The sequence below is a fragment of the Oryzias latipes genome, chromosome 17, assembly GCF_053564925.1.
Source record: "Oryzias latipes strain Hd-rR chromosome 17, Olatipes_Hd-rR_3.1".
Lineage (NCBI taxonomy): Eukaryota > Metazoa > Chordata > Actinopteri > Beloniformes > Adrianichthyidae > Oryzias > Oryzias latipes.
The window spans coordinates 17,500,136-17,523,246 of record NC_136253.1 but is presented as its reverse complement, the minus strand read 5'-3'; the positions used below and the strand labels follow the sequence as shown (position 1 = coordinate 17,523,246).

The 23,111-nt window shown below is 41.8% G+C and overlaps 2 protein-coding genes across 8 annotated transcripts; one reads left to right on the top strand and one right to left on the bottom strand.

The window, feature by feature from the left end:
• Positions 1–740: 740 nt before the first annotated feature.
• Positions 741–7,292, top strand: impa1 (inositol monophosphatase 1). The gene is made up of 9 exons (XM_004078882.4): positions 741–896; positions 2,699–2,785; positions 4,201–4,334; positions 4,666–4,770; positions 5,123–5,168; positions 5,515–5,623; positions 5,695–5,803; positions 5,878–6,029; positions 7,125–7,292. The coding sequence occupies exons 1-9, from the start codon at positions 777–779 to the stop codon at positions 7,247–7,249; spliced, it is 987 nt and encodes a 328-aa protein (XP_004078930.2). The 5' UTR covers positions 741–776; the 3' UTR covers positions 7,250–7,292.
• Positions 7,293–7,378: 86 nt separating this feature from the next.
• Positions 7,379–22,471, bottom strand: LOC101162956 (E3 ubiquitin-protein ligase RNF31). 7 transcript variants are annotated; one of them, XM_078934823.1, is made up of 21 exons: positions 22,072–22,471; positions 20,266–20,356; positions 18,763–18,828; positions 18,525–18,691; positions 18,154–18,334; positions 17,884–18,019; positions 16,060–16,139; positions 15,836–15,970; positions 13,437–13,594; positions 12,637–12,819; positions 12,374–12,556; positions 12,192–12,290; positions 11,872–11,961; positions 11,698–11,800; positions 11,318–11,436; positions 10,859–10,972; positions 10,721–10,787; positions 9,837–9,930; positions 9,555–9,723; positions 9,356–9,383; positions 7,379–7,732 (listed from the first exon to the last, which is right to left on the bottom strand). In XM_078934823.1, the coding sequence occupies exons 1-21, from the start codon at positions 22,114–22,116 to the stop codon at positions 7,665–7,667; spliced, it is 2,376 nt and encodes a 791-aa protein (XP_078790949.1). In that variant the 5' UTR covers positions 22,117–22,471; the 3' UTR covers positions 7,379–7,664. The 7 variants fall into 7 exon arrangements, 6 of the variants coding, with proteins under 6 accessions (XP_078790949.1, XP_078790951.1, XP_011484670.1 ...); XM_078934825.1 differs by having other exon boundaries at positions 22,001–22,146; XM_078934824.1 differs by having other exon boundaries at positions 7,558–7,732; positions 9,360–9,383.
• Positions 22,472–23,111: the final 640 nt, after the last annotated feature.

The following is a 23,111-nucleotide window of genomic DNA, read 5'->3' as shown; positions in this document are numbered from 1 at the left end:
CCAACTTTTGGGGTGATCTCTGAGAAAAAAAGAAAAAAACCCTGTCCAAGCCACTAACAAGAGAGGATGTAATATTTGGTACAACCTTAACAGGACAGAGGAACATAACCCGTTACCTCTACCTGAAAATATATCCTTCATGGACCTTTGCCTCTGTGCCATGAGATTGATCCCACAAAAATCAGTTTGATTGATTTCAACAAATTTTTTGTACCAAGGAGGTCATCAAAGGACAGTGGAGGAGCCTGGGTATTTATTTATTTTGAAAATCTTTATTTTAAATACAGAAATGATGTAAGGAACGCAGACAACTAAACAGTACTGTACATCAATTTTTCGTGATGAATGCCTGGGGGTTCATTATTGAAAATTAATAAAATTAAAATCATGTCCATCTATATAGCTGAGAAAGATTGTGTTTACTGTTTTTTATTCGTACTGGGTGAAGCAAAGTATCTGATTTGGGGAAGTAAGTCTCAGAAATGTGTAGTTTTCTTACGAAATCTAGTTTTATAACTAATATTTTGTTATTAAGATTAGAAGATGTATCAAGTAGAACTAAACATTTTCATCATCAGTAAGCCCAAACAGGATGTTTTTTCATGTAAAAAAAGAAATGGGGATAAATTTGATTCATAATATCAGAGCTGGCAATTAATATGTTAGGTCCAACATGTGTGTAACAACGATTTTTTTTAATTTTTCACAAAACGCAAAGTTGGTTTTAATTGAGATCTTTTAGGAGGAGCCTGAAATGAGCAGGGCAAGAAGAACCAATGAGGTCAACAATAAAAAGTTCCGTCCGCTCTTCTACCTGTACAGAGCTACAGGAAGTGACGTCATGCAGCGGGAGGAAAAGAAGAAACCCGGAAGTGAGTGTCTCAAAGAGGCTGCAGGTCAGTTGGTTTATTTATGTACTTTTGCGGTGAGTTTAAAGTCGCATGAGCTCACAAGGAAACATTTGAGGATCGAGGGAAATAAAACAGTTCTGTTCCATCAATGAGTTCAGAGGCTCAGAGCTGTAACTGCGATGAAGGAACTTCGTTCCAGAAGACGAACAGTTCGAGCAGCTGACTGAGGAAATGATGAATGGAGACACAATTAACCTTTGCGTTCTGCACACCTACAGAAAACATTCCTGACATCTCTGACGTGATTGTGTGGAGAGTGAGAAGTTAGTAAGCAAATCAGTGTCATGGTGGATGTGAAGATCATGGAAACTCTGCAGATGAAGGTGGATCATGGAGAGGAAAGTTCTGCAGTTAGTTAACCAGGGGTAACATCAGCAGGGTTACACCAGGACGTATTAGGTTAGATAAGAAACACCAGGTAACAAAAGGAAAAGTTAGTTTCTTGAGGAAACATCAGACAGGAAGCACAAGTTACATCAAGAAATATTTGGCAGTAGCAGGTGACATTAGATTACATCAGGTAGTAGCAAAAAGGGCAGAATTTCAGATGAAATTCCAACATATTTGGCCTTTCATGACAAGAATATGGACTTGATTATAAAAGTGGCTATTAATCTACTTATCATCCATCCATCCATTTTCTGAACCCACTTTATCCCTTTTGGGGTCGCGAGAGCCTGACCTGGCTACTGTTGGGCTTAAGGGGCGGGTACACAGGTCGCCGGTCTGTACCACATGATCATGCAGGGCCACACAATCACACCTATAGACAATTTAGAGCTCGTGTGTCAAACTCATTTTCACTGAGGGCCACATCAGCATAGTTGCTGTCCTCAAGGGACCAGATATACCGTATACATGTAACTAAATGTAATGAAAAATAAATGTAACTACTCCTTAATGTTGAATAGCTCATTATTTATTTATTATAACTTTTTAAAGTGACAATTACAGGTGCATAGAAAACATATGTTTGCTTGTTACTCTAGCATAAATCTTTTTACATTTGATTCTGTCAGGTTAGGTTATATGGACAGTGTTTAAGTCCTAATGTATAGTTGCCCAATCCCATATTTCAAGTCTGATTCCCCCTAGATATGAATAAATACACACCAATTTTTATTTTAAGAAATGAAAAACTTTTATGCTCCACATTCGCTCCACATATGGGCCACATAAAATGACATGGCGGGCCACATTTGGCCCACAGGCCTTGAGTTTGACACACGTGATTTAGAGCAACCAATCAACCTATAGTCATTTTTTGGACTGTGGGAGGAAGCCGGAGTACCTGGAGAAAACCCACACATGAAATGGGAAAACATGCAAACTCCACACAGAAAGGCCCCAATTGAAATTTGAACTTGGGCTTTCTCACTGTGAGACGAAAGCGCTAACCACTGTGCAGCCCCCTGCTGATTATACTTGGTAAATTTCCTATTCACAAATCAGAATTTTCTTCATCACGACTTTTTCCCCTGTAATAATTAGAGTCTTGCTTATTTACAATTTTTAACAGTGTAAATGAAAAAGCTGTATTTAGATATATGAAAATTGTCTTTGGATGTTTTTAATTTATTGTAATGTATGTTTTGTATTGTGCATGCTATGCCCTGACATTCTTATTGTTATTGATTTTAATGAATGAATGAAGGAATGAACTGGGTTCAGCAGATGGACTGAATGTGTAGGTCGAGCAAAGATCAATGTAAAATGATTGTGCTGATCGGTCAGCTGCACTCATTAATCTCTAGTCCATTGATTACTTTGACCGTCTTAATCTCCAGGGTCCGTGTGTCTTTAACGCCATCATGGCCGACATCTGGCAAAGCGCTATGGACCATGCCGTTACCGTGGCGAGGAAAGCTGGAGAGGTAAGGTATCGTTTCTGCTAATCCAACCTGGAAACGAGTGAAACCAGTTTGAGCTCCAACAGATTATTTGGTACAAACTCAGTCATAACCAGAATGGTTTCAACATCTTTCTGCATTTACAAGTGTTTAGACAAACGGGGGCAGAGCTCACTCCACAGTTTGCAGAACCTGATCGCTCATCAATGGCTACAGAATTATTGACAGTGGCTGGTGTTGCTAGGTAGTACTTGTGTCTGAGTGCACAGCTGATTTAGAGATGCTCCGGGACCGGACCTGGACCTGTGGTGTTCTTCACTTCTTCTCAGTTTCATGAAGCTGAAGCAGGTTCACTGAGACTGATGGATCCCTAACTCCAACCAGGATAAACCTTATAAAAGGATTGACTGAAGGTGTTGGAGACCGCAGGACAGGTGTGAATAAAGACCCAGATGCTCCATCTGCCAAATTTTGTGACTCGTTTGGTTTGTGACTCTCCCTCTAGGTTCTGTTGGACTAACCCTTCAATATGTTTCACCCAAATGTTGTGACATGTCTTGGCTTGATTCTGTGGGTTTTTTTTTTTTTTTTGCTGACATCAATGAGGAATATTGACAGATCTGACTCTGTTTATCCCAACTGTTCTGAACACGTGTTCTTCGCTTCTTTCATCCACTTCGATACAGTTGAATGTAATTTAAATGTAACAATTTGCAACAGAGATCATCTTAAAGTGCAACACCAAGAAACTCTCAGTCCAAATCCTTCTAATAAGACCAGATGCTCCTAATCATCTGGTCTCATTAGCTGTTTTCTGAAACTCAGAGTGGTTCTGACTGTTCTGTTCAGGAACCCAGATTTCTGCTGCTTTTCCTTTCTCTGTGGTTTACTCCTTAGCTATGGGACAGCCTACTGCAGATCTGGCCACCATCCACATTTTCTGTTTTTAAATCTAATCTTAGATAATCTTCTCCCTTACCTTTGAAACCCAGTTCTGAGTTGACTTAAATGAAGTTTTATTTATTTCATTTTTACTACTTTTATAGTTTTTTGGTCCAATTGTTTTATATTTACTGGTGGACTTTATTTTATTCTTTTTATATTAAATAGACGTTTTTACTTGTATTATGTAACCCTTGTGCTATCCTAGGCACTTTAACATTGGGAGTTGGGTCATCTAGACCCACTAGACAGTGCTCTGAACCTTTTTTCTTCAATGATTTGTGAACCCCACTGGTGTCCATGGATTACATGAAATCTTTCCACCTTAATCCACCTTTGTCGTAGTATGGAGAACACATCAGTGTAAGGGTGGGGTCATCTAAGATAGCACAAGGGTTATATGGATGGCATTTGTGTGTTGATTCATGTGCATGAAGCACATTTCTAGTTTTACAGCAGTGACTTTTGATGCCGTGCGTTGCTTCTGGCTGTGGTAGATAGTGCGAGGGGCCCTGAAGGATGAGAGAACCGTGATGACTAAGAGTTGTGCTGTTGATCTGGTGACCCAGACAGACCAGAAGGTGGAGCAGCTCATCATCCAATCAGTGAAGGAGAAATTCCCCACGCACAGGTACACACCGACACTTTGACAAAAGCAAAGCTGCCGGGAAGCTTTAAAGCCCAATCGTTTACGTGGTCCAGCTGCTCGCATGCTTTTATTTTGAAATGCGAGCAGCTTCAGCATTTATAGAGTTGGGTCTCTACTCCTAAAATGACAGACCGGAGAAGGGATCAGCTGTAATCTACAGAAACATTGAAAGGAAATGCAGTCTGTTAAATAAATCTGAAATTTTAAAGTTAGTTTCCATGGTAACGAGTTACAAAAGTCTCTATTTGAGCTACTTTCACTAAACCCGCTGTCGGGGACTAAACATATACACTAAGGTGTTTGTCTGTCTCAGGTTTATAGGGGAGGAGTCTGTCGCTGCAGGTGAGTCCTGTATCCTGAGTGATGACCCCACCTGGATCATTGACCCCATTGACGGAACCACTAACTTTGTTCACGCGTAGGTCCATTTCTCATAATGTTCTCTTCTTTCTCCCATCATTTAGTCTTTATTTTTTATCATTTTTCCCAATCTCTCTTCCTGTCCACTAAATTTTCTCATCTTCTCTTCATGTTCATTTTTTTTCTTAAAAATTTTCTTTGTTTTCATCATTTTCTCATATCATCCTTGTACTTTCATCATGTCTTCTAAAATGTCCCTTTATGTTCTTTGCACATTCTTGTGTTAATTATTTTCTGTTTTGTTCATGTTTCCTGTATTTTAATAACTTACATTCTTTAAGTTCTTGGCTCTGACCCGTCTGTAAGGAGGAGATAACTTTTACGTCATTAGCTTTGCTCTGACTTTGCAGGTTTCCGTTTGTTGCCGTCTCCATTGGCTTCTCCATCAACAAGCAGGTGAGGTTCATCTTTCTTTTGGTGAAAGAGAGAAGCATATTTCTCCATGTGCACTAGAATCAGAACCATCCATGGTTACCTGGCTTTAACACATGGACACCTGACATGCTGCAGCTGCATCTCAGTTGAGAAAGGGCTTCTGGTTCTGTTGTGATCCATAAAGATCTAGAGAACCCTGCACTAACCACCCTGAGTTGTCATTGATGAGAACCCACAGAACATGCAGGTCTCTGGGGGCACTTTACAGTCCAGTTCAAGCTGGACCATCCCAAAGAACGTGTGGACCCGTCCATCCAGACTTCCCCTTGTGGTCATGTTGGTGAAGGCTGTGGTCTTGTCTGTGCAGGTGGAATTTGGCGTTGTCTACAGCTGCCTGGAGGACAAAATGTTCACCGCACGGCGGGGGAAGGGAGCATTCTGCAATGGCGAGCCCCTGCAGGTTTCTGAACAGGCAGGTGAGCCAAGCATCCATGAGAAATCAATGTCGGTCTGAAGGCGTGACCCAACGCTGGACTGTCTTCCTCAGACATCCATCAGGCCATCGTTGCCACAGAATTCGGCTCCAGCAGAGACCCGGCAGCCGTGGATCACATCTTCCGAAGCCTCAGGAACATCCTGTGCCTGCCTGTTCACGGGTAACCCTGCGGCCGCCTGTCATCGCGCTGCTGCGTCCAGCCGCTGCCATGACTCACAACACCTGTGTGTTCAGGGTGCGAGGTGCCGGCACCGCCGCCATAAACATGTGTCTGGTGGCTTCGGGCTGTGTGGAGGCGTACTACGAGATTGGGATTCACGTGTGGGACGTAGCTGCCGGCTCCCTGATTGTATCTGAGGCAGGTGGCGTCCTGATGGATGTGGAGGGTAAGACACAGCAGTTCAAGTGATGAAAGGAGATCCCAGAAAGCTTCTATAGTTTGAATCTGATCGGCTGCACAATGGGGACATGGGATTTGCAATATTGAAACATTTTTTTTTAACAACATGGCATCAGCTTCATCTGTCACTGCAGTCATGCTGATGTTGGAACGCTTCGTTTCATCCTGTATCGTCGATCGTCCTCAGAGTTTCTCTGGGAGGTCAAAGATGGAAACAGAATTTACAGAAGTAGATCGTTCATGCACATAAAAAAATATCCTTAATCTACATTTTACCAAAAAGAAGGAATAGTTGATCAAGAACTAACCTGCTTTAGTTGAAGCCAGATTTTCTAGTTCTGCCATTTATTGGGAAGAGACCAAAAAAACAAAAACAAAGGCAGATATCTAGACCAAAATTCCAGAAAGCAAAGCTTGACAGAAAACATTAATGTGATCTTCAAAATGATCAGTTTTTATTTGACTGATCTGCTCCTTTCCTGTATATTTCAGTTTGTTTTCTGTTGTTTCTTTTGATTTAGTGTAAAAGCCTTCCCAGTGGTCATTTAATTAGGACAAAGTTTCTGCAGAGCGGCAGGGGTTCATAAGAAAGTTACCTCTGAGTTGTTGGCGGGACCATTGGCACAGAGCACCCCCCCCTTCCCTCCCTGTTGCTGAGAGCTCTCTGTTTTCATACTCTCCTGCAAGCTTACAGCCCCTCACACCCCAAGCTAACATTAACGGTGCAACAAAAACGACGAGCAATATTGGCACTATTCAGCCAAACAAGTCAGAGCCAGATTCCAGCTCAAAATGAAGACATCTATGAATCCATTTGTCTGGAAGTATCAGAATGGAGCAGAGCAGGGAGCTTCTGGCCGGCCCGGTGTTTTTTCTACAGCATTTTTGTCACGATTTGAACAAAGAAAATACTCAGAAGTGAAATTTTGAGCTTAATTCTGCCACAAGAACATAGTAAAAACATCCAAAACACGGTTTCATTGTAGTAGATTTTTAAATTGCTGGTGGGGTTTTGTGCTGATTTGGCTCGCCTGCACAGACTTGGACCCTCCCTGCTCAAGTCTGATTGGTTTGTGTTTAGGAGGAGACATGGACCTGATGTCCAGGAGGATCGTGGCCGCCAACAACAGGACGATCGCAGAGCGGATCGTCAAAGAGATCGTGTCCTTCACCCTGCAGCGAGACGACGCGCCGCTTCAGAGCTGATTTTCTTCATGCATGTTGACCTATTAAATTTTCTTTCATCTGATGCGTGTGGTTCTTTTCAGTCCAAAATAAGAACCATGTCTTCAGAAGGGCTCAGGTGAGCCTCCGGCAGAAATGAGGGAGTCTGGAAACATGAAACTATATTTATTTGTTAAATAAACAGTTAAAACACTAACACCTGGAGCGCTTGTTCGCCTAGTGCTGGTTTATTAGTAAGCTTCAATTAGCTACTCAGTGATGTTTGGTCCCTATCAAGGTTGATCTTTTTCTTCCTGTGGATACTAGGGGCTAATCAGAAGTTACTAGCCAGGTTTGGCCACACCCTTGATGTCATTGTCACCCAATGGAGAGTTATTGGAGACGTCCTCCAGCTGGTACACAAGTATGGAAGAAGACAGTCGCACAGGGCGGGGCTTCAGCCGTCTCTCATAGCGTCAGTGAAGAACACCGTTAGTACCGGAGAGGAATGTGATTGGTCAACATCTGCAGAGAGTGAGAATCTAGAGCTGTGATTGGCTGAAGAGAATAAAAATCTGGTAAATTTGGCAATTCAGGATTTTGCACAAATGCACGAGTATAATGAGTGTCAACAGCCTGTTTACGGAGATTTCCTGTCCAGAACTGAGTAGTCAGCCAAAGTAAAGTCAAAGTTAATTATAAGGTTGTGTCACACAGCCGCTATGTACTTTATGCGCATATTGCATCGATGAAAATTGGTCATATGTGAATTAACATAGAAGTGAGAAAAGTTGTGGTCTTTATGTCCAATTTTTACAGATGCATCACAAACGAACCACAGAGGAAGTACAGAAAAAAAAACACGCAAAGAACACGTAAATCAGTGTAAAAAAACTAATCTGGCCCAAAATGTGTGCGTCTTCAAGATACGAAAGGGATACATTGGTGTAACATTTTAGAAAAGTCCATTAACCCCTGTGCTATCCTAGTCACGTTAACATTGGGAGTTGGGTCATCTAGACCCACTAGACAGTGCGCTGAACCTTTTTTCTTCAATGATTTGTGATCTTCACTGGTGTCCATGGATTACATGAAATCTTTCCACCTTTATCCACCTTTGTCATGGTAGGGAGAACACGTCAATGTCAGGGTGGGGTCATCTAAGACAGCACAAGGGTTAAACACATGTGGAACTGTTGTGAAAAGCCACAAATTTGCGCGTGCATCTTGCAAAAAATAAAATCACACAATTGCGTACGATTTATGTAATAATTGCATCCAGCCGCCCAACTGAGCAAAAATTTCAAACAGCTGAAAACCGAATTTACATAAAGACCCTTCAGCCGAAACCCACGACAAACATCTGCACACATCGAAGAATAAGGAATGCAAGAAACACTTAAGAATTATGTATATCAGGCATGTATCACGAAAGACCGAAGTATACATAATATACATAGTGGCTGTGTGACACGCCTATAAGACGGGATAGGGTTGAGGCTACGTTCACATCGCGCATTTAAGTGACCACTTTCATTTAAACGTCAGTGTAAACATATGTGTACATTTTGGGCTTCTGTGTTCAAACTGGCATTCATACTTCTAACACCGTTTTTGGGCTCTACGTACAAAACACCTGGCCATTAGACGCACGTTGAAAGGGAAACTAGGTTGAACTTTAACCAACCAGGAACTTGGATTTGGTAGTGACGTATGGATGGCGTCCATTTTCATTCACAAAAGTGCCAATTGTTAGCAAGCTTATCATGAAGGAGAAATTAATCATTGTGGTCTGTTCCCGACCAGTATTATATGACACCAAGTCTTTCAGATATCAGAATAGAGCTGTGCAAAAAAAAAGCCAGAAGCAAGATTGACGAGACTTGCACTGCTGTGACATCTCACACAAAGATTCTTCCAACTGTAGTGGACATGTGCTAGTAAACAGTAGAAAAAGGGAAAAAAAGAAGATGAGCCTCTCTGTTTGTGAACACCATGGACTAAACGCACGTTCTGGACCGCGCGCTTAGTGTGTACTTGAACATGTGTGACATGCCAGGTATGAACATAGCATCACAGGTTGCCCAATCCCCATGGGGTGCCCTAGTCAAACACCCTAAAGTCTAAGAGAAAAGCATCAATTGATACCAACAATCATCCTGCTGTAGTTAGGTTTCTGTCAAACAAAGCAGATGCACATTAGTTAACTTTTTTTACAGAGTCTTTGAAAATAACTTTAATTTTCAGTGCAACACGTTCAGATGTTTTCTTATTCTCTAGATCTTCTAAAATGATTCAAGTGTTTTGTGATGACGACAGGTCAACAACCAAAGAGTGGGTCACTCACAAGGCGCAGTCGATGTGCATACAATGGCTCCGGCTCATCGGGCCTCATGGACGGCACCGGGATTCGCCATCGCTGGAGTTCTGCCACCATCTCTGCCGGGCTGAAGAGGACTGCAGGGTCACAGTGGAAACGATTGATCAGCTCCACCAGACGTTCCTTATAGTGTAGTCTGCGGAAACCAGATTAGCACACCTGAGCCCCAAATGAAACAATGCACTTACACAGGACTAAGTGGAGAGAACAGGGCTAGAACTAGACTTTGATTGGGGGAGCTGGTTTTACTGGCAGTATCCTTGAAACCCCTGCGGTGTTGGACGTCCACATGGCTCCTCCCTTTTGCTGCCATCATCTCTGAGCTCCAACACAGAACATACAGCTGGAACACAAACAGAGTTGTCAATCAAAATGAAGGATTGCCAGATTCTGTAAGTCCTGGTCTGATATTCTTTTGATCTATTGTAAAAGTGTTCCCAGTGGTCTTTTAATTAGGATACCGTTTTTACTATATTTTTTTACTATATATATATATATATATATATATATATATATATATATATATATATATATATATATATATATATATATATATATATATATATATATATATATATATATATATATATATATATATATATATATATATATATATATATACATACATACATATCAAAAACCTGTGTTGTTTTCTAGGACATAGTTTCTGCAGAGCGGCAGCATTCACTGCTGAGAGCTTATTTTCAACATCACAAATAAGCTCTTTTTCCAGCAGCATTTTTACGTATGCTACTGATTAACAACAATTGGGACAAAGAAATACTCTGAAATGCAATTTTTATCTTAATTTTCTATATAGATGTCCTCCATCATCAGAAAAATGCAACAAGAACAGGTGAAAAACACCAAAAATCCTCTTTTCATCAGAGTGGGTCTATAACCCTTGTGCTATCCTAGGCACTTTAACATTGGGAGTTGGGTCATCTAGACCCACTAGACAGTGCTCTGAACCTTTTTTCTTCAATAATTTATGATCTTCACTGGTGTCCATGGATTACATGAAATCTTTCCACCTTTATCCACCTTTGTCATGGTAGGGAGAACACGTCAATGCAAGCGCGGGGTCATCTAAGATAGCACAAGGGTTAAAGGACACCATTGGAACAACTTACCTGTCTGTGTGCCATCAGATGAGCTGCCACTGGCTGGTTTTATCCAGGCTGGAGATATTCTGTAATGCTGGGAGACATCACAGCATCAGCACTGAGTGAAGTACAGCTGGACTCACCCAAGTCTTAGGTGCTCCTCACCTGGAGCAGCAGGAGAAGGCGGCTCACGCTCCAGTCTCTGAGGTGAAACAGGCAGTCTCTGGGGTGATGGGCATGAAGGCCTTTGGTTCCACACTCGGCAGAGAAACCACAGGCCTGAATATATAAAGAGAAACACCAATAAGCTCTTTAAAGAACCTACGATGCAGAACTGACACAGACAGACAGACTCACAAACACATTCACCCCAAATATCCCAGACTCACACACATCTAGACCAAGCTGACTATTTTCATGCAGATGCTTGCAGGCGCCTGCATGAAAGCATACGCCAGACAATTTTAGGAATCTGAGTGTTCTCTTCCTGTCCTGTTGTTCATCCACTCATCTTGGGACTCTGGCCTATGACAGAGACTGAGTCTCTAACATGTGCACATTCAAGCAAATGCTTGTTTCGATGAGTGTGTTGGGCCTGCAACCAGAAGCATAAGAATGACTTACAGATCCTGCTGTGAAGGTCCTGGCACAGCCGCCACAGAACTGGTGCTGACACTGAGTGCAGGTGAAATGCAGGCAACCTCCTCTGGCCAGGCTGAAGACGGAGCGGCAGCCGGGACATTCTGAGGACAGACGGACCATCGAAACCCTTAGCTTCTGCTACAGTACCTTCTGGGTTCCACAGGAAGGAGCTCAGGACCCCTGATTCCAGTCTGTTTTATAAGAAACAAACAGCACTGGTGTTCCTCCTCCCCACTGTGAGCTCTGCAAACACTGCGGTTTATATTCTGTTCTTCAGTTCTTCTTCAGGTTCTTCATGAGCTCAGGATCAAGGGAGAAGAACCCTTCAGTACACAGCTTGGATGAGGGAAGTGTGTTTGTACCAATGCTGTTAGAGATCGGGGTGGAGCCGTGATGGTCTAGCTGGTTCTGCTCCTGCCAAGCCTTGAACTGCTCACACGAGAGTCTTTGATGCTGGGGGGCCCACTGCAGAAAGAACAGATGGTTTACAGTTTTGGAACAGGTTTGAGATCAGCTCAAAGATAGGTGTGTCTTACAGGTGACCTGCACCGAGAGCAGGTGCTCTTCTTACAGCTGGGACAGTCCATCCGGAGACGCTCCGCCTCATGGAGAATCCCAAATGAACACTGGAATGTGCACAACATCCCGTTAGAACCCAGAGTCCACCCGGGTTCTTCTAAACTCTAAAACATCCTTTCCTCAATTCATCAATTAATCTCAACAAAAGCAAAGAAAAAGGAGGCCTCTGTGTTGATTCTGCTAATAATGAGAAGGACTTCCGGACCTCCTTTCCTTTTCAGAGGCAGTACTTCCAGGTCATTGCACTCTCTACCGTCCACGTCTCAGGCAGCCTTACATGGGCACACCAGCAGAAGTCGGGCATTTCCCGAAGAGTTCGGTCTCTGAGCTTCCTCTGGAAGAGTTCATGGATGTCACGAGGCAAGTAGTGACGAATCTAGTACAAAATAACCAAAAATGGTCAAGAACAGCCAGAAAACATGAATAACAGGGCGTGGTGTCTTGTCTGTGGTCCCCCACCTGTGTATCCAGCAGGTTGAAGTACTCAGTGGCGTCCTCCAGCCCTCCTTGAGCTCGAACCTCAGGCTTACCACATTGAGGACAGACCAACTGATCTACACTGCGCTCCTTAATAGCTACAGAGAAGAAAGCTGTGAAGCACACCTGACACAGGAAGCAGGAACAGTGAGTCATGGTGACAATCTGGAAGTAGAAGACATAGAGGAGGTTAGCCAACAGCTAAACACGTTCTGATTGGCTGATTTAGAGGAGATGTGTCCTACCTTGCTGAAGGACACCTGTTCATGACAGATGGGGCAGGTGTGAGTCAAGAACTTCAGTGCTGATGAGAAATCCTTGTTGAGCTGGACGGCTTCTAGAGCATCAGCAGGACTGAAACTCTGCCCCTGCAAGGTCATCAAAGCGAGGAAGACTGCTGCCTGGTCCGCTGGGAGCCGAGCAGCCAGCTGAGAGATGGATACAACATCTAAGTACACCTGAGAACTGCTGAGACCAGGTGAATCCAACAAAAACTCTAGAATACAGCCTGAATCCAAAATGAGATCTGCTAAGATCCAATAAGACTATCTGAATCCAAACAAGACGTCCTAGGATGTAATGAGAGTACCTAAATTCAAGTGAGACTTTCTACATCCTAACAAGGCCATCTTGATTACTTTCAACAACAGCTTTGAAGAGCTGCTTTAACATTGTAGGCTTATGAAAAGGCTAATTACATTTGGTTGAAATTTTTCTAGCGGTGGCACTTAAAGATTGGACAGGTGCCTCTCCCAGACGTTACCAGCAGACCATCACTACACATTTGGGTCTACCAGGACTTTTCGTCTGTCATCTGATCAAATTTTCCAAGTGGTGACCAGCTGATGGCTCGCCTCTCTCCTTCCCCAAATGTTAAGAACCTGAGGCTACAAGTTTGATGAGATGACTACAGAGTTGCTGGGTGTACTTCTGGAGCATTGAACTGAACCGTGACCAACAGACAACACAAATGAAATTATGTAGATATTGAACATCAACTTTATCTGAACCTCAAACTTCTGACCCAAGATCCAGTCCTGCTCACCTTGCTGAAGTCTGCTCCAGAACCTGCGGTGGCACTGTCCTGAGCTCCTTTAAATGTGACCTTTGGAGCAGTGAAGCCATCCTGGTGGTTTCTACTGGATCCTTCTTCCAAAATCAGAGCTGCCATGGTGCTGCTGAGGGGGTCTACAAGAGTGTCACCTGTGGGCCAGAGAGACAGAGAATTTTAAAACATTTGTTTGACAGAGTCTCCTGAGAACACTTTCAAGTTGCAGGGGTGTGGACTTCCAACGATCTCACTCCTGATTGGCGAGAATGGTTCCCATGAAAAAGGTGACTCGGACCGGTATGGACCAATCACTTCTCACTGACGTTGTCTGTTGTACATTGTAAAAATGACCAAGTGGACAACACAAATGTAGTGACAACAAAAAATGATCAATCTATCATTACAGTCCAATGTGTGGAAACACTTTTTTTTTTTTTTTAACTTGTCCTGTCCAACAGCTGGGCAGACAGATGAGAGCTGAAGGCCTCTTATTTTAGACATATTTTACTTTAACAACAGGGGTTATGAATCTTCTGACAAACCAGAGGTATGTCTGAATAAACCCCTTTTGTAATTGAGGCCAAACTTTATTAATTTCAATCATGTTTGAAAATCTTTGGTGTTGGACCAGACGGAAAAGGAAAGAAGGGAAGAAGAGAGAGGGACGTTAGAGAGAGGGGGGGGTAGGAGGGTGATAATAGGAGGGGAAGGGGGGTAAGACCATGAAGCAGCATAAAGCAACAAGCTACTAGATGTTTATCATTACGGTAACGTTCAGATAGAATACAAATCTCAAAGGGGCGTGGAAACACTTTGAAGACATGTGACCATACAGCAGTGGCTGACCGTGCATTACCTCGGCCTTCAATAGTCTTACGTCTGAATCACTCAACCCCTCATTAAGCATTTTTATGCCTCTAAATAAACTGAATAAACAAAACAGTAAACAAATCTCCCTTTGCAACTACTGCCAGCAAAAAACATTGAAAATAACAATATCAATTTGGAATATTATTATTTCACTGATCAAAACATCGGATTATTTGAAGACAAAATCCATTCTCCTCTCTTTCCTCCAAAACAGTTTGATCACCCTGTCATGTAGATTATCGCGCTTCAGTTCCATCAGGAAGTCCTTTTTTAATTCCATCAAGGCCAGTGCTGAGAGCCGAGTCTGTCCAGTTGTGTTTCTGCATGAGTTTTAATTTGCTTTAGAGCCGAAAATGTCCCCTCGACAGTCACAGTGGTTACGGGGATGGTCATCGCCAAAAACACAAATCTGTACATCTGCTTCATGATTCACCAAGATTTTTCTGATGAAGGAAGTCAAGGAGATCAGTGGGAGGTTTTCCAGCCAACTCCTCCATGGCGTACATTACAGTCAGCTCTGTTTTTAACCGAGACGGATCAAAATGTGCTCCGCGGCTCTGTGTCAAACTGGACAAGGCTGCATATGGGAAATTTTTCCTGTTTTTCGGAAACTTCTGTCCAATCAGAGGGTCTGAATACGGTGACGTTACCTAAGCCTGCTAGAAGGCCCTGCTGACACCAACTCAAAATCTGATAGGTTGAAAGAAATTAAATCGTGTCACAGGACCTTCAAAACTATTGCTGAAGTCCCTTATCCTGCCTGGCAACAAAGGGCAGCTGAAATGCGATTGGTGAATTGCTCCAATGTGAAAATACGTCTGTCTGGAAGCAGCATATCCATCATAAACACAATAAAAGAGGATGGACAGATCATTTGGAATGATTTAATGAGTATGCATGGACAAAATATGATTAACACATGATTCAGATATTTTTTAGGCCTTCAGAGAAGGGCTTGATGGCTCTCATGGCCCACCAATGCCAAACAGTGTGACAGAATGTTGTAACGTTCCCTTTGGATTATTTTGATGAGGAAAAACAACAGTGGACTGAACCTTATGAAAGTAAAATGTGAATGGATTTCCCATCAATTCTTGTTTACTTTTTTGTTTGTTCACATATTTAATTTACACTTGATTATCTTGAAAGTAATCAAAGGAATCTGGTAAACCTCACCTGCACTATTCAGGTCCAGGTATTTATCTCTGAGGCACTTAATCGTTACACTCTTACATTTCATCGGAACCGGCGATAAACCATTTTCCATGGGTGACATCACACTCGCTCGGTCGAGTTCTCATATAAAGTCAATGGCTTTAATCCCCCAATCAGGGAAGGGTGCAAAACAACAAATATTCAAAAATCTGACAACTGTTTTCAACTTCCTGATTGGACAATACAGCTCGCATGCGCGGGTTTAGAATGAAAAAAAGTGCTGGTTAACTATAAACACTGGAATAGGGCATGTGAATGCACACGCACACCAGACTACATTAACAATAAAACATAAAGTCTTGGCTCACCTGATGAGGCGGAACCTAAGAACGGATTAGTGCTGACGTTGGAGGACAAAGGAGGGGCGCTGAAGTCGATTCCTTGAAGCTCTTCTACATAGGACGAACGCACCCCCCCCTGGCTGCTCTGGTCCCATCCACTAGCTGCCTCAGGGGTAAAGCTTAGTCAGGTAACAGTAAGACCACCGATGATGCTTAATACCTGTTTATGAGCTAACAAAAAGAAGGTTTACCTTTGTGTCCACTTAGGTGAGAGGAGGGGTTGGGCAGTTGTATATTCAGAGGGGAAGATCTGGAAGAAATATTTTGGATGCTGCAGAGGATGCATAACATTGTTAGGTTACAGTGACAACAAGTGAAAGTTTCTGAGTCAAACAAATTCTATTCAATTCATTTTTAAAGCTCCAAAGCACTACACAAAATAAAAATAAAAACTTCATGGAGCTTAATAAATTATAATTTTATAATCCCATTTAGTCCAGATCAGGGGTGGGCAACTTCAGGCCTCAAGGGCAGGTGTGTCAGGATGTTTTCCAGATTTCCGTACCCTACTCATGGCCGATTACCTGGAGCGGTTGAGTCCAGCCAATTAGGTCGTGGTAGAGCAGGGTTTGTTTGAAAACAAGAAGGAATGAGGCCTCAATGCCTATCTCTGGTCCAGATCATTAAAAAAAGGTAAGATTGTCATAACCGTCTGCATAAGTGACCAAAAAATTCCACGGAAGAGTAATCCCCATCACTAACCAAGTAAAAGACTACAGTGGAGAGGAAAACTCTGTAACATTCAGTAAGGACAACCAACAGATTTGTCTGGTTGCAGTCGGAAGTGTTGATGTAGCCCTCCGCTAGCCTCCAAGTTGGTTGATGAGGAAGCGAGAGATACAAACCTTGGTTAGAAAATTAATCCAGTTATTAAAAAGTTGGATCAAGTAGCATGGAGCTTTGGGTGTCCAGCAGCATGGATTACTGACCGGCCAACGAGCACCAAAAATTAGGCAGATTGTCAGCAGCAATAGTAAAAGTAGTAATAGTACAACAATTGATTCCAAGCCAGAGGAGAGGAAGAGTACTCTGTAACTTTATGGTTTCATATGATCATTGAGGTTTGGCTCATGCTCTAATTGGTTGGGTTATGTGCAACATTCTGAATGCGGTGTCCAATCCATGACATCTGCTTTCTTCTTCTGGCTCCTGCAGTCGAACGAGGTCATTTTCCTGCACAGTGGAAAGATACCTAGACTGAACTTGTCCTTCGAAAGTCATATCAAGGCCCTTGTTTTCATTGGAAATTTGCTTCATCAGAGTTAAATAACGTTAAGGCATTAAATATATGTAAATATATGTGACCGGACGACTTGACGTGTCAAAAATGAGTGGGATGTGGTGGGGAGAATTCAGTAACCCCCCCCTTCCTACAAAATCAGATTATATATAAAATGGGAAAAATATAGGTTATATTTGTCTATCTATGGCCCAGTGCCAACTGTCCACTCAGACCAGTATAACAGGTATGGAAAATGCTCAGTTTTTCCTAAAGCAAACCCTCCAGAAGTCTAAAGCTAGCAGCAAAACTAAAAGCACGAGTCAAGGTCACTAAGAGAGAGACAGAGGAAAAAAGCAGACCCGAGGTGCTGTGAGTGATTGGAGTGTAACCCGCTTGGATGACACAAAGAAGCTCAAATATGAAAAGTAAATGTTGCCGGCGAAGCGAGCAGCAGGTGCTGACTCATTAGTTTGATTTGAAACGTTTTTTTCCAAGCAATCAAATAAGAATAATTAACAAAAACATTACAATCAACAGTTACAAATTCATACAATGACGTATCAAACTTGGGATAATTAGACATAAAATTATATATTGCTTAAAATATTATAAATTCTGGACCCACAGCTTTGCCACCATACTTGGTGACATCAGCTTACAGAAAGCTGGCGATAGTCCCAAAACCCTTTCTGCTCTTTGATGATTGATCTTTACTTTCTGAACTCCAACAGGACTTGGCTGCTGCAACAAGGTTACTGTGCAAGTTAAAGAAGGGAAACAAAAACCAACTGACCTGGAAAGAGGGGGCAAAGCTTGACCAGGTGACTGATGCTTCCTTGCAGGTGGCGGAGCTTCAACAGGTGACAGGTGCACGACTGGAGAGGATGGAGTTTGGACAGCTGACAGGTGCACGCCAGCAGGGAGGGGAGCTTAAACAGATGACATGTGAACACTTGCAGGGGGTGAAGCTTTAACATCTATAAGCTGCATACCACGTAAGGGCAGAGCTTGGAACCAAACACACCTGCAAGGGGTGGAGCTTAAATTGGTGACAGGTGCATACCTGTAGTAGATGGAGCTCGGACAGATGACAACTGCACATTTGCAGAGGCCGGAGCTTTGACAGCTGACAGGTGCACATCTGCAAAGGATGGAGCTTGGACAGGGCACCTAGCATAAATCGGCGTATCTCTTTGAAAGACCTGTATCATCTCAGCCAGCAGTTCTGATAGGCTGGAAACACCCTGATAGAAGTGAAACAAACAGTGACATCGGAATAGAAACTTTTAAAAACTTTATTAAGAACATGGATGATACAGGGAGAACTTTATCAGGCCCCTGTTTTCCGTAGTGAAACTACAGAATGTCTGGAAAAAAACTGTAAATAGAAAATAAGCTGCTCGCTCCAGTGAGCTACCCATTGCTTATGCTTACCCGAGTCCATTTAGTAAGCCCGTCCAGACTGATGTTACCCGACGCATTGATGCAGGGACAGGACGGGTTGATTACCATAGAGGCGGACGGACAAACGTAGCAGCGAGGGCAGGACTCTGGATGGGTCACGTGTAGCCAAACACACACTGGAATATTGTATGTACTTCCTTCGGGGACAGATTAATGTGGACCTAAGTGATGAATATTACCACCAGCAAAACAAACTGGGCCAACTGACCTTCATATAAAACAGGAAGCGTGCCCGCCAGGAAGACTAGCTTTTTAGTCTCCTTGTTTGGGAAACCTGTTAAAACACAAACCATGTCACCTTTGTTTAGTGACACTAGATATTACTGGCACAATATTGGTGTTTGCAAATAAGCAATTTAATACAATTTAAATGATCTACATTATCATACATGATCCATCAGTTTGCTGAACATGTTTAACAAAGATGTCTCTATCTTAATACCAGCTGGGCGTAAATGTGAATGTGCTGTTCTCCTCCCTCCCCCACCCCACTCACTATCCACAGAAGATCCATGTTAACGGGAAATAAATAGGTAAAAATGTATGTGTTGCTTTGGTAAGACCAATCGGAAAGCAGAATGTGATGACAAGGAAAACATCTGATTAGAGTATGAGGTGGAGGTGCTGCTGTGTGGAGACACAACTCAACACATTTGTCATATTTGTCAGGACAAGTCATGCGTGTGAAGTTGTGTAATACTTCAGTTTTAGATTCGAATGGGTCTAATACTAATAATACTGAAACGTTTTGCTTTTTTACCTATAAAAATAAAATTTTGCATCAAGTCTTGTGCAGGTATATTTCTATCTAGTTTACCTTCATTTTTCAATCATAGAAATCTGTAGAGATGAGACTAGTTTGGATTACAACTGTTGTGTGCTTAATGCTAATCTTAGTTTTCAAGCAACATTGTCTTTTTCGGCATTTAACAGCTTGAATCAGTCACAGCTCAAAGGCACATCTGAAAATGCTCAGGTAAAAGGAACAGAATTAAAGAAAAGTGAGAGGAAGACTAAAAAATACAATAGTCTTGATTCTACATAAAACATGGACATATTTTTGTTTTTATAAGACAATCTTATCTAAAGTGACTAATATGGGGCGACAGTGGCTCAGGTGGTTGAGCGGGTTGTCCAATGATCGAAGGGTTGGCGGTTCGATCCCCGCTCCCACCAGCCAAAATGTCGTTGTGTCCTTGGGCAAGACACTTCACCCTCCTTGCCTCCAGTGTGTGAATGTGTATGAATGTCCCGGTGATGGTCAGAGGGGCCGTAGGCGCGAAATGGCAGCCACGCCTCTGTCAGTCTGCCCCAGGGCAGCTGTGGCTACAACAGTAGCTTACCATCACCAAGTATGAATGAGGAGTGACTGAATAATGGACACAATGTAAGCGCTTTGGGTGTCTTGAAAAGCGCAGATAAATCCAATCCATTATTATTATTATATGTTTTTTTAAACTAAGGACAATGTGGGGTTAAGAGTCTTTCCCAGGGGCAGAATGACAGTTGAGCCTGGGTTTTAAATCAGCCAACCCACTGACTGGAAGAAGGGTGTTGACACCACTAAGCTGTTCCAATTGGGCGGAGGTTTTAACTAAGGGGTAAAAGTTTAAACCTACAATTGAATCCCAACGTTCAAAAGAACAGTTAACAACGGTTTGACTGAACCCAGAATCCATCAGTGTCTGTCTGACAATTGTGTGGTACCTACAGTAATAATCAGCATACAAAGAAAGATCAGGAAACCGAGACCGAGCCTCCTGAAGGTCCAAGAGAGTTTCTACGGGATGAGAATACTGACACTGAGGACAAAAAAAAAAAAAAAAACACCAGTTAGAAAACAGAATTTTCTGCAGAGACTGTTTCTACAACTTCTCTCTGCCTATTTCTACATCAATAATATTCCGCCTGTTTCTACAAGTTTCTTTCAGACTATTTCTACATCACTTTCCTTCAGACTGATTATTTCTAAAACTTCTGTCTGACTCTTTCTACATTTCTTTCAGACTGTTTCTACCAAGCCTGTCTGAATGTTTATACATCCGTTTATTTCAAACATTTTATACAACTTCTCACTGACAGTTTTTATACCAGTTTCTTTCAGATTTTTTCTACAAGTTTTGACAATTTCTACATCAACTTTTGTCTGCCTGGTTCTACATCAGTTTTATTCAGACTGTTGTACAACATTTGTCTGACTGTTTCTACAAGTTTCTTTCAGACTGTTCCTACAACTTCTGTTTGACTGTTTCTACACCAGTTTCTGTTAGACTTTTTCAACAACTTCCGACTATTTCTACATCAAATTTCTTCAGACTGACTGTTTCAACAACTTCTGACTGTTCTATGTTTGACTGTATTTTACATCAGTTTATTTCAAAAAATTTCCACAACTTCTTACTGAATCTTTTATACATCAGTTTATGTCAAACAAGACCCACAACTTCTATTTGACTGTCTACAACTTCTGCCTGACTGTTTCTAAATCAGTTTCTTTCAACTGTTTCTACATCAACTTCTGTCCGACTGTTCCTACAACTTCTGTCTGACTGTTTCTAAATCAGTTTCTTTCACCGTTTCTACATCAACTTCTGTCTGACTGTTCCTACAACTTCTGTCTGACTGTTCCTACAACTTCTGTCTGACTGTTTCTAAATCAATTTCTTTCACCGTTTCTACATCAACTTCTGTCTGACTGTTCCTACAACTTCTGTCTGACTGTTCCTAAATCAGTTTCTTTCAACGTTTCTACATCAACTTCTGTCTGACTGTTCCTACAACTTCTGTCTGACGTCTCTAAATCAGTTTCTTTCATCGTTTCTACATCAACTTCTGTCTGACTGTTCCTAAATCAGTTTCTTTCAACGTTTCAACATCAACTTCTGTCCGACTGTTCCTACAACTTCTGTCTGACGTCTCTAAATCAGTTTCTTTCATCGTTTCTACATCAACTTCTTTCTGACTGTTCCTACAACTTCTGTCTGACTTTTCCTACAACTTCTGTCTGACTATTTCTAAATCAGTTCCTTTCACTGTTTCTACATCAACTTCTGTCTGACTGTTCCTACAACTTCTGTCTGACTGTTTCTAAATCAGTTTATTTCACTGTTTCTACATCAACTTTTGTCTGACTGTTCCTACATTAGATTCCTTTAGACTGTTTTTAGCGTCTGACTCTTTCCAAATCAATTTCTTTAACTAAGGCTGTTTGTACAACGGCTTTGACTGTTCTTTGTCAGTTTGTGCAAGCCTCTTTTTCCTACATCAATTTCTTTCGGACGGTTTCTACAATGTCTAACTGTTTCTATGAATTTCTATCTGACTGTTTCTGCATTAATTGGATATTTTTCTACATGAATGTGGTACTGTTTCTACTTTGCATTGATTAGTCTTTTCCTCAACATGTCAAACTGTTTTTACATCAACTTTTTTCTGACCGTTTTTACCTCACTTTCATGTTCCTGTCTTTGTGGTGAGGTTAGGCCAAAGCCAAAGCAGCTTGGTTCTGTGTTCTCACCTCAGTCAGAATCCTCAGCTCCGCCTTCGGTCGCACTTTCTGCATGTCGCACTTTCGCTCTTTCTACCCTTTTCTTCAGTTTCGGTCCATAGCCTCATGCTAACAGGGTCACGGCTCTTGTTCTGTCACCTGAGGGACGATCTGCGCCTCTCTGCTGCCCCTCTTGGCACAGTCTGACTGCGTCCTGGTTCAGTTCTCTCCCTGCGTGTTTTGGTTGTTAAAACTGCTTTTTGCGCGTGGTACAGACCCGGGGCTCTTTCAATAAGCGGATTATTAGGATAAAATCCTGGCTGCAAAAGTTACTGTGCCAGATATCTTTGTTTCATTTCCAAATTCACAGAATCCACGTGGAAGCGATGATCAAACGCAATTTTTCCTTAATATTTAAGACGGAATTTTCCTGTAAGTGAATTTGATGTAGAAAAAGAGAAACGACAGAAAAGTCATCTAAATTCTTCTGTTTCACCCCTCGATAAACTCCTCCCCATTCATAAAATATTAAAGCACATGAATAAATTTTTAATTCAACAAGTGTCATTCTGCAAGTTTCAAAAGGTCAGTCTGCAGTTTAATGCACACACATCTTCATCACGTGTTAGTGAGGAAGACTATAATAACTGAATGTGTGTTCATTAATCTGCAGGTAGTTTGATAACTATCATAAAGTTCTGATATTTATAGAAATGATCATGAATCTGAAAGGTCTGTCAGAAGCTTCACTTATTCAGACTAACTCCAGTAAGGAAATTATTTATTCAGAAATGAATCAAATAAAAAATGTTCTTTATTTATGATCAAGCAGAAAACTTGAATTATAAAACATTTTTCTATAAATTTTAAAATGGTTAATATAAATATCAAAGTAATCAACCCAGATCGACATAACAGCTAAATTGATAATTGTCTGTTTGTATTACCGTACATTGTTTTTATTACGCAAATAACATTCAACCCAGCCCCCTTTTATGTTATTAGTTTTTTTTTTGTCTGTTTTAGTTTTTTGTTCATTCCTAATTCAGAAAGATTCTTTTTTGTCATCC

What these genes read in the sequence shown, in the direction of transcription:
- impa1 (XM_004078882.4), top strand. Translation starts at nt 777, where the DNA reads ATGAGGTCAACAATAAAAAGTTCCGTCCGCTCTTCTACCTGTACAGAG. An exon ending in GAGAAATTCCCCACGCACAG is followed by an intron (nt 4,335 to 4,665) that starts GTACACACCGAC and finishes TGTCTGTCTCAG; the next exon opens with GTTTATAGGGGAGGAGTCTG. An exon ending in ACCACTAACTTTGTTCACGC is followed by an intron (nt 4,771 to 5,122) that starts GTAGGTCCATTT and finishes CTGACTTTGCAG; the next exon opens with GTTTCCGTTTGTTGCCGTCT.
- LOC101162956 (XM_078934823.1), bottom strand. Translation starts at nt 22,116, where the DNA reads ATGCAGAAAGTGCGACCGAAGGCGGAGCTGAGGATTCTGACTGAG. An exon ending in GCTCTCGGTGCAGGTCACCT is followed by an intron (nt 11,801 to 11,871) that starts GTAAGACACACC and finishes TTCTTTCTGCAG; the next exon opens with TGGGCCCCCCAGCATCAAAG. An exon ending in ATGCACATCGACTGCGCCTT is followed by an intron (nt 9,384 to 9,554) that starts GTGAGTGACCCA and finishes TTTGTTTGACAG; the next exon opens with AAACCTAACTACAGCAGGAT.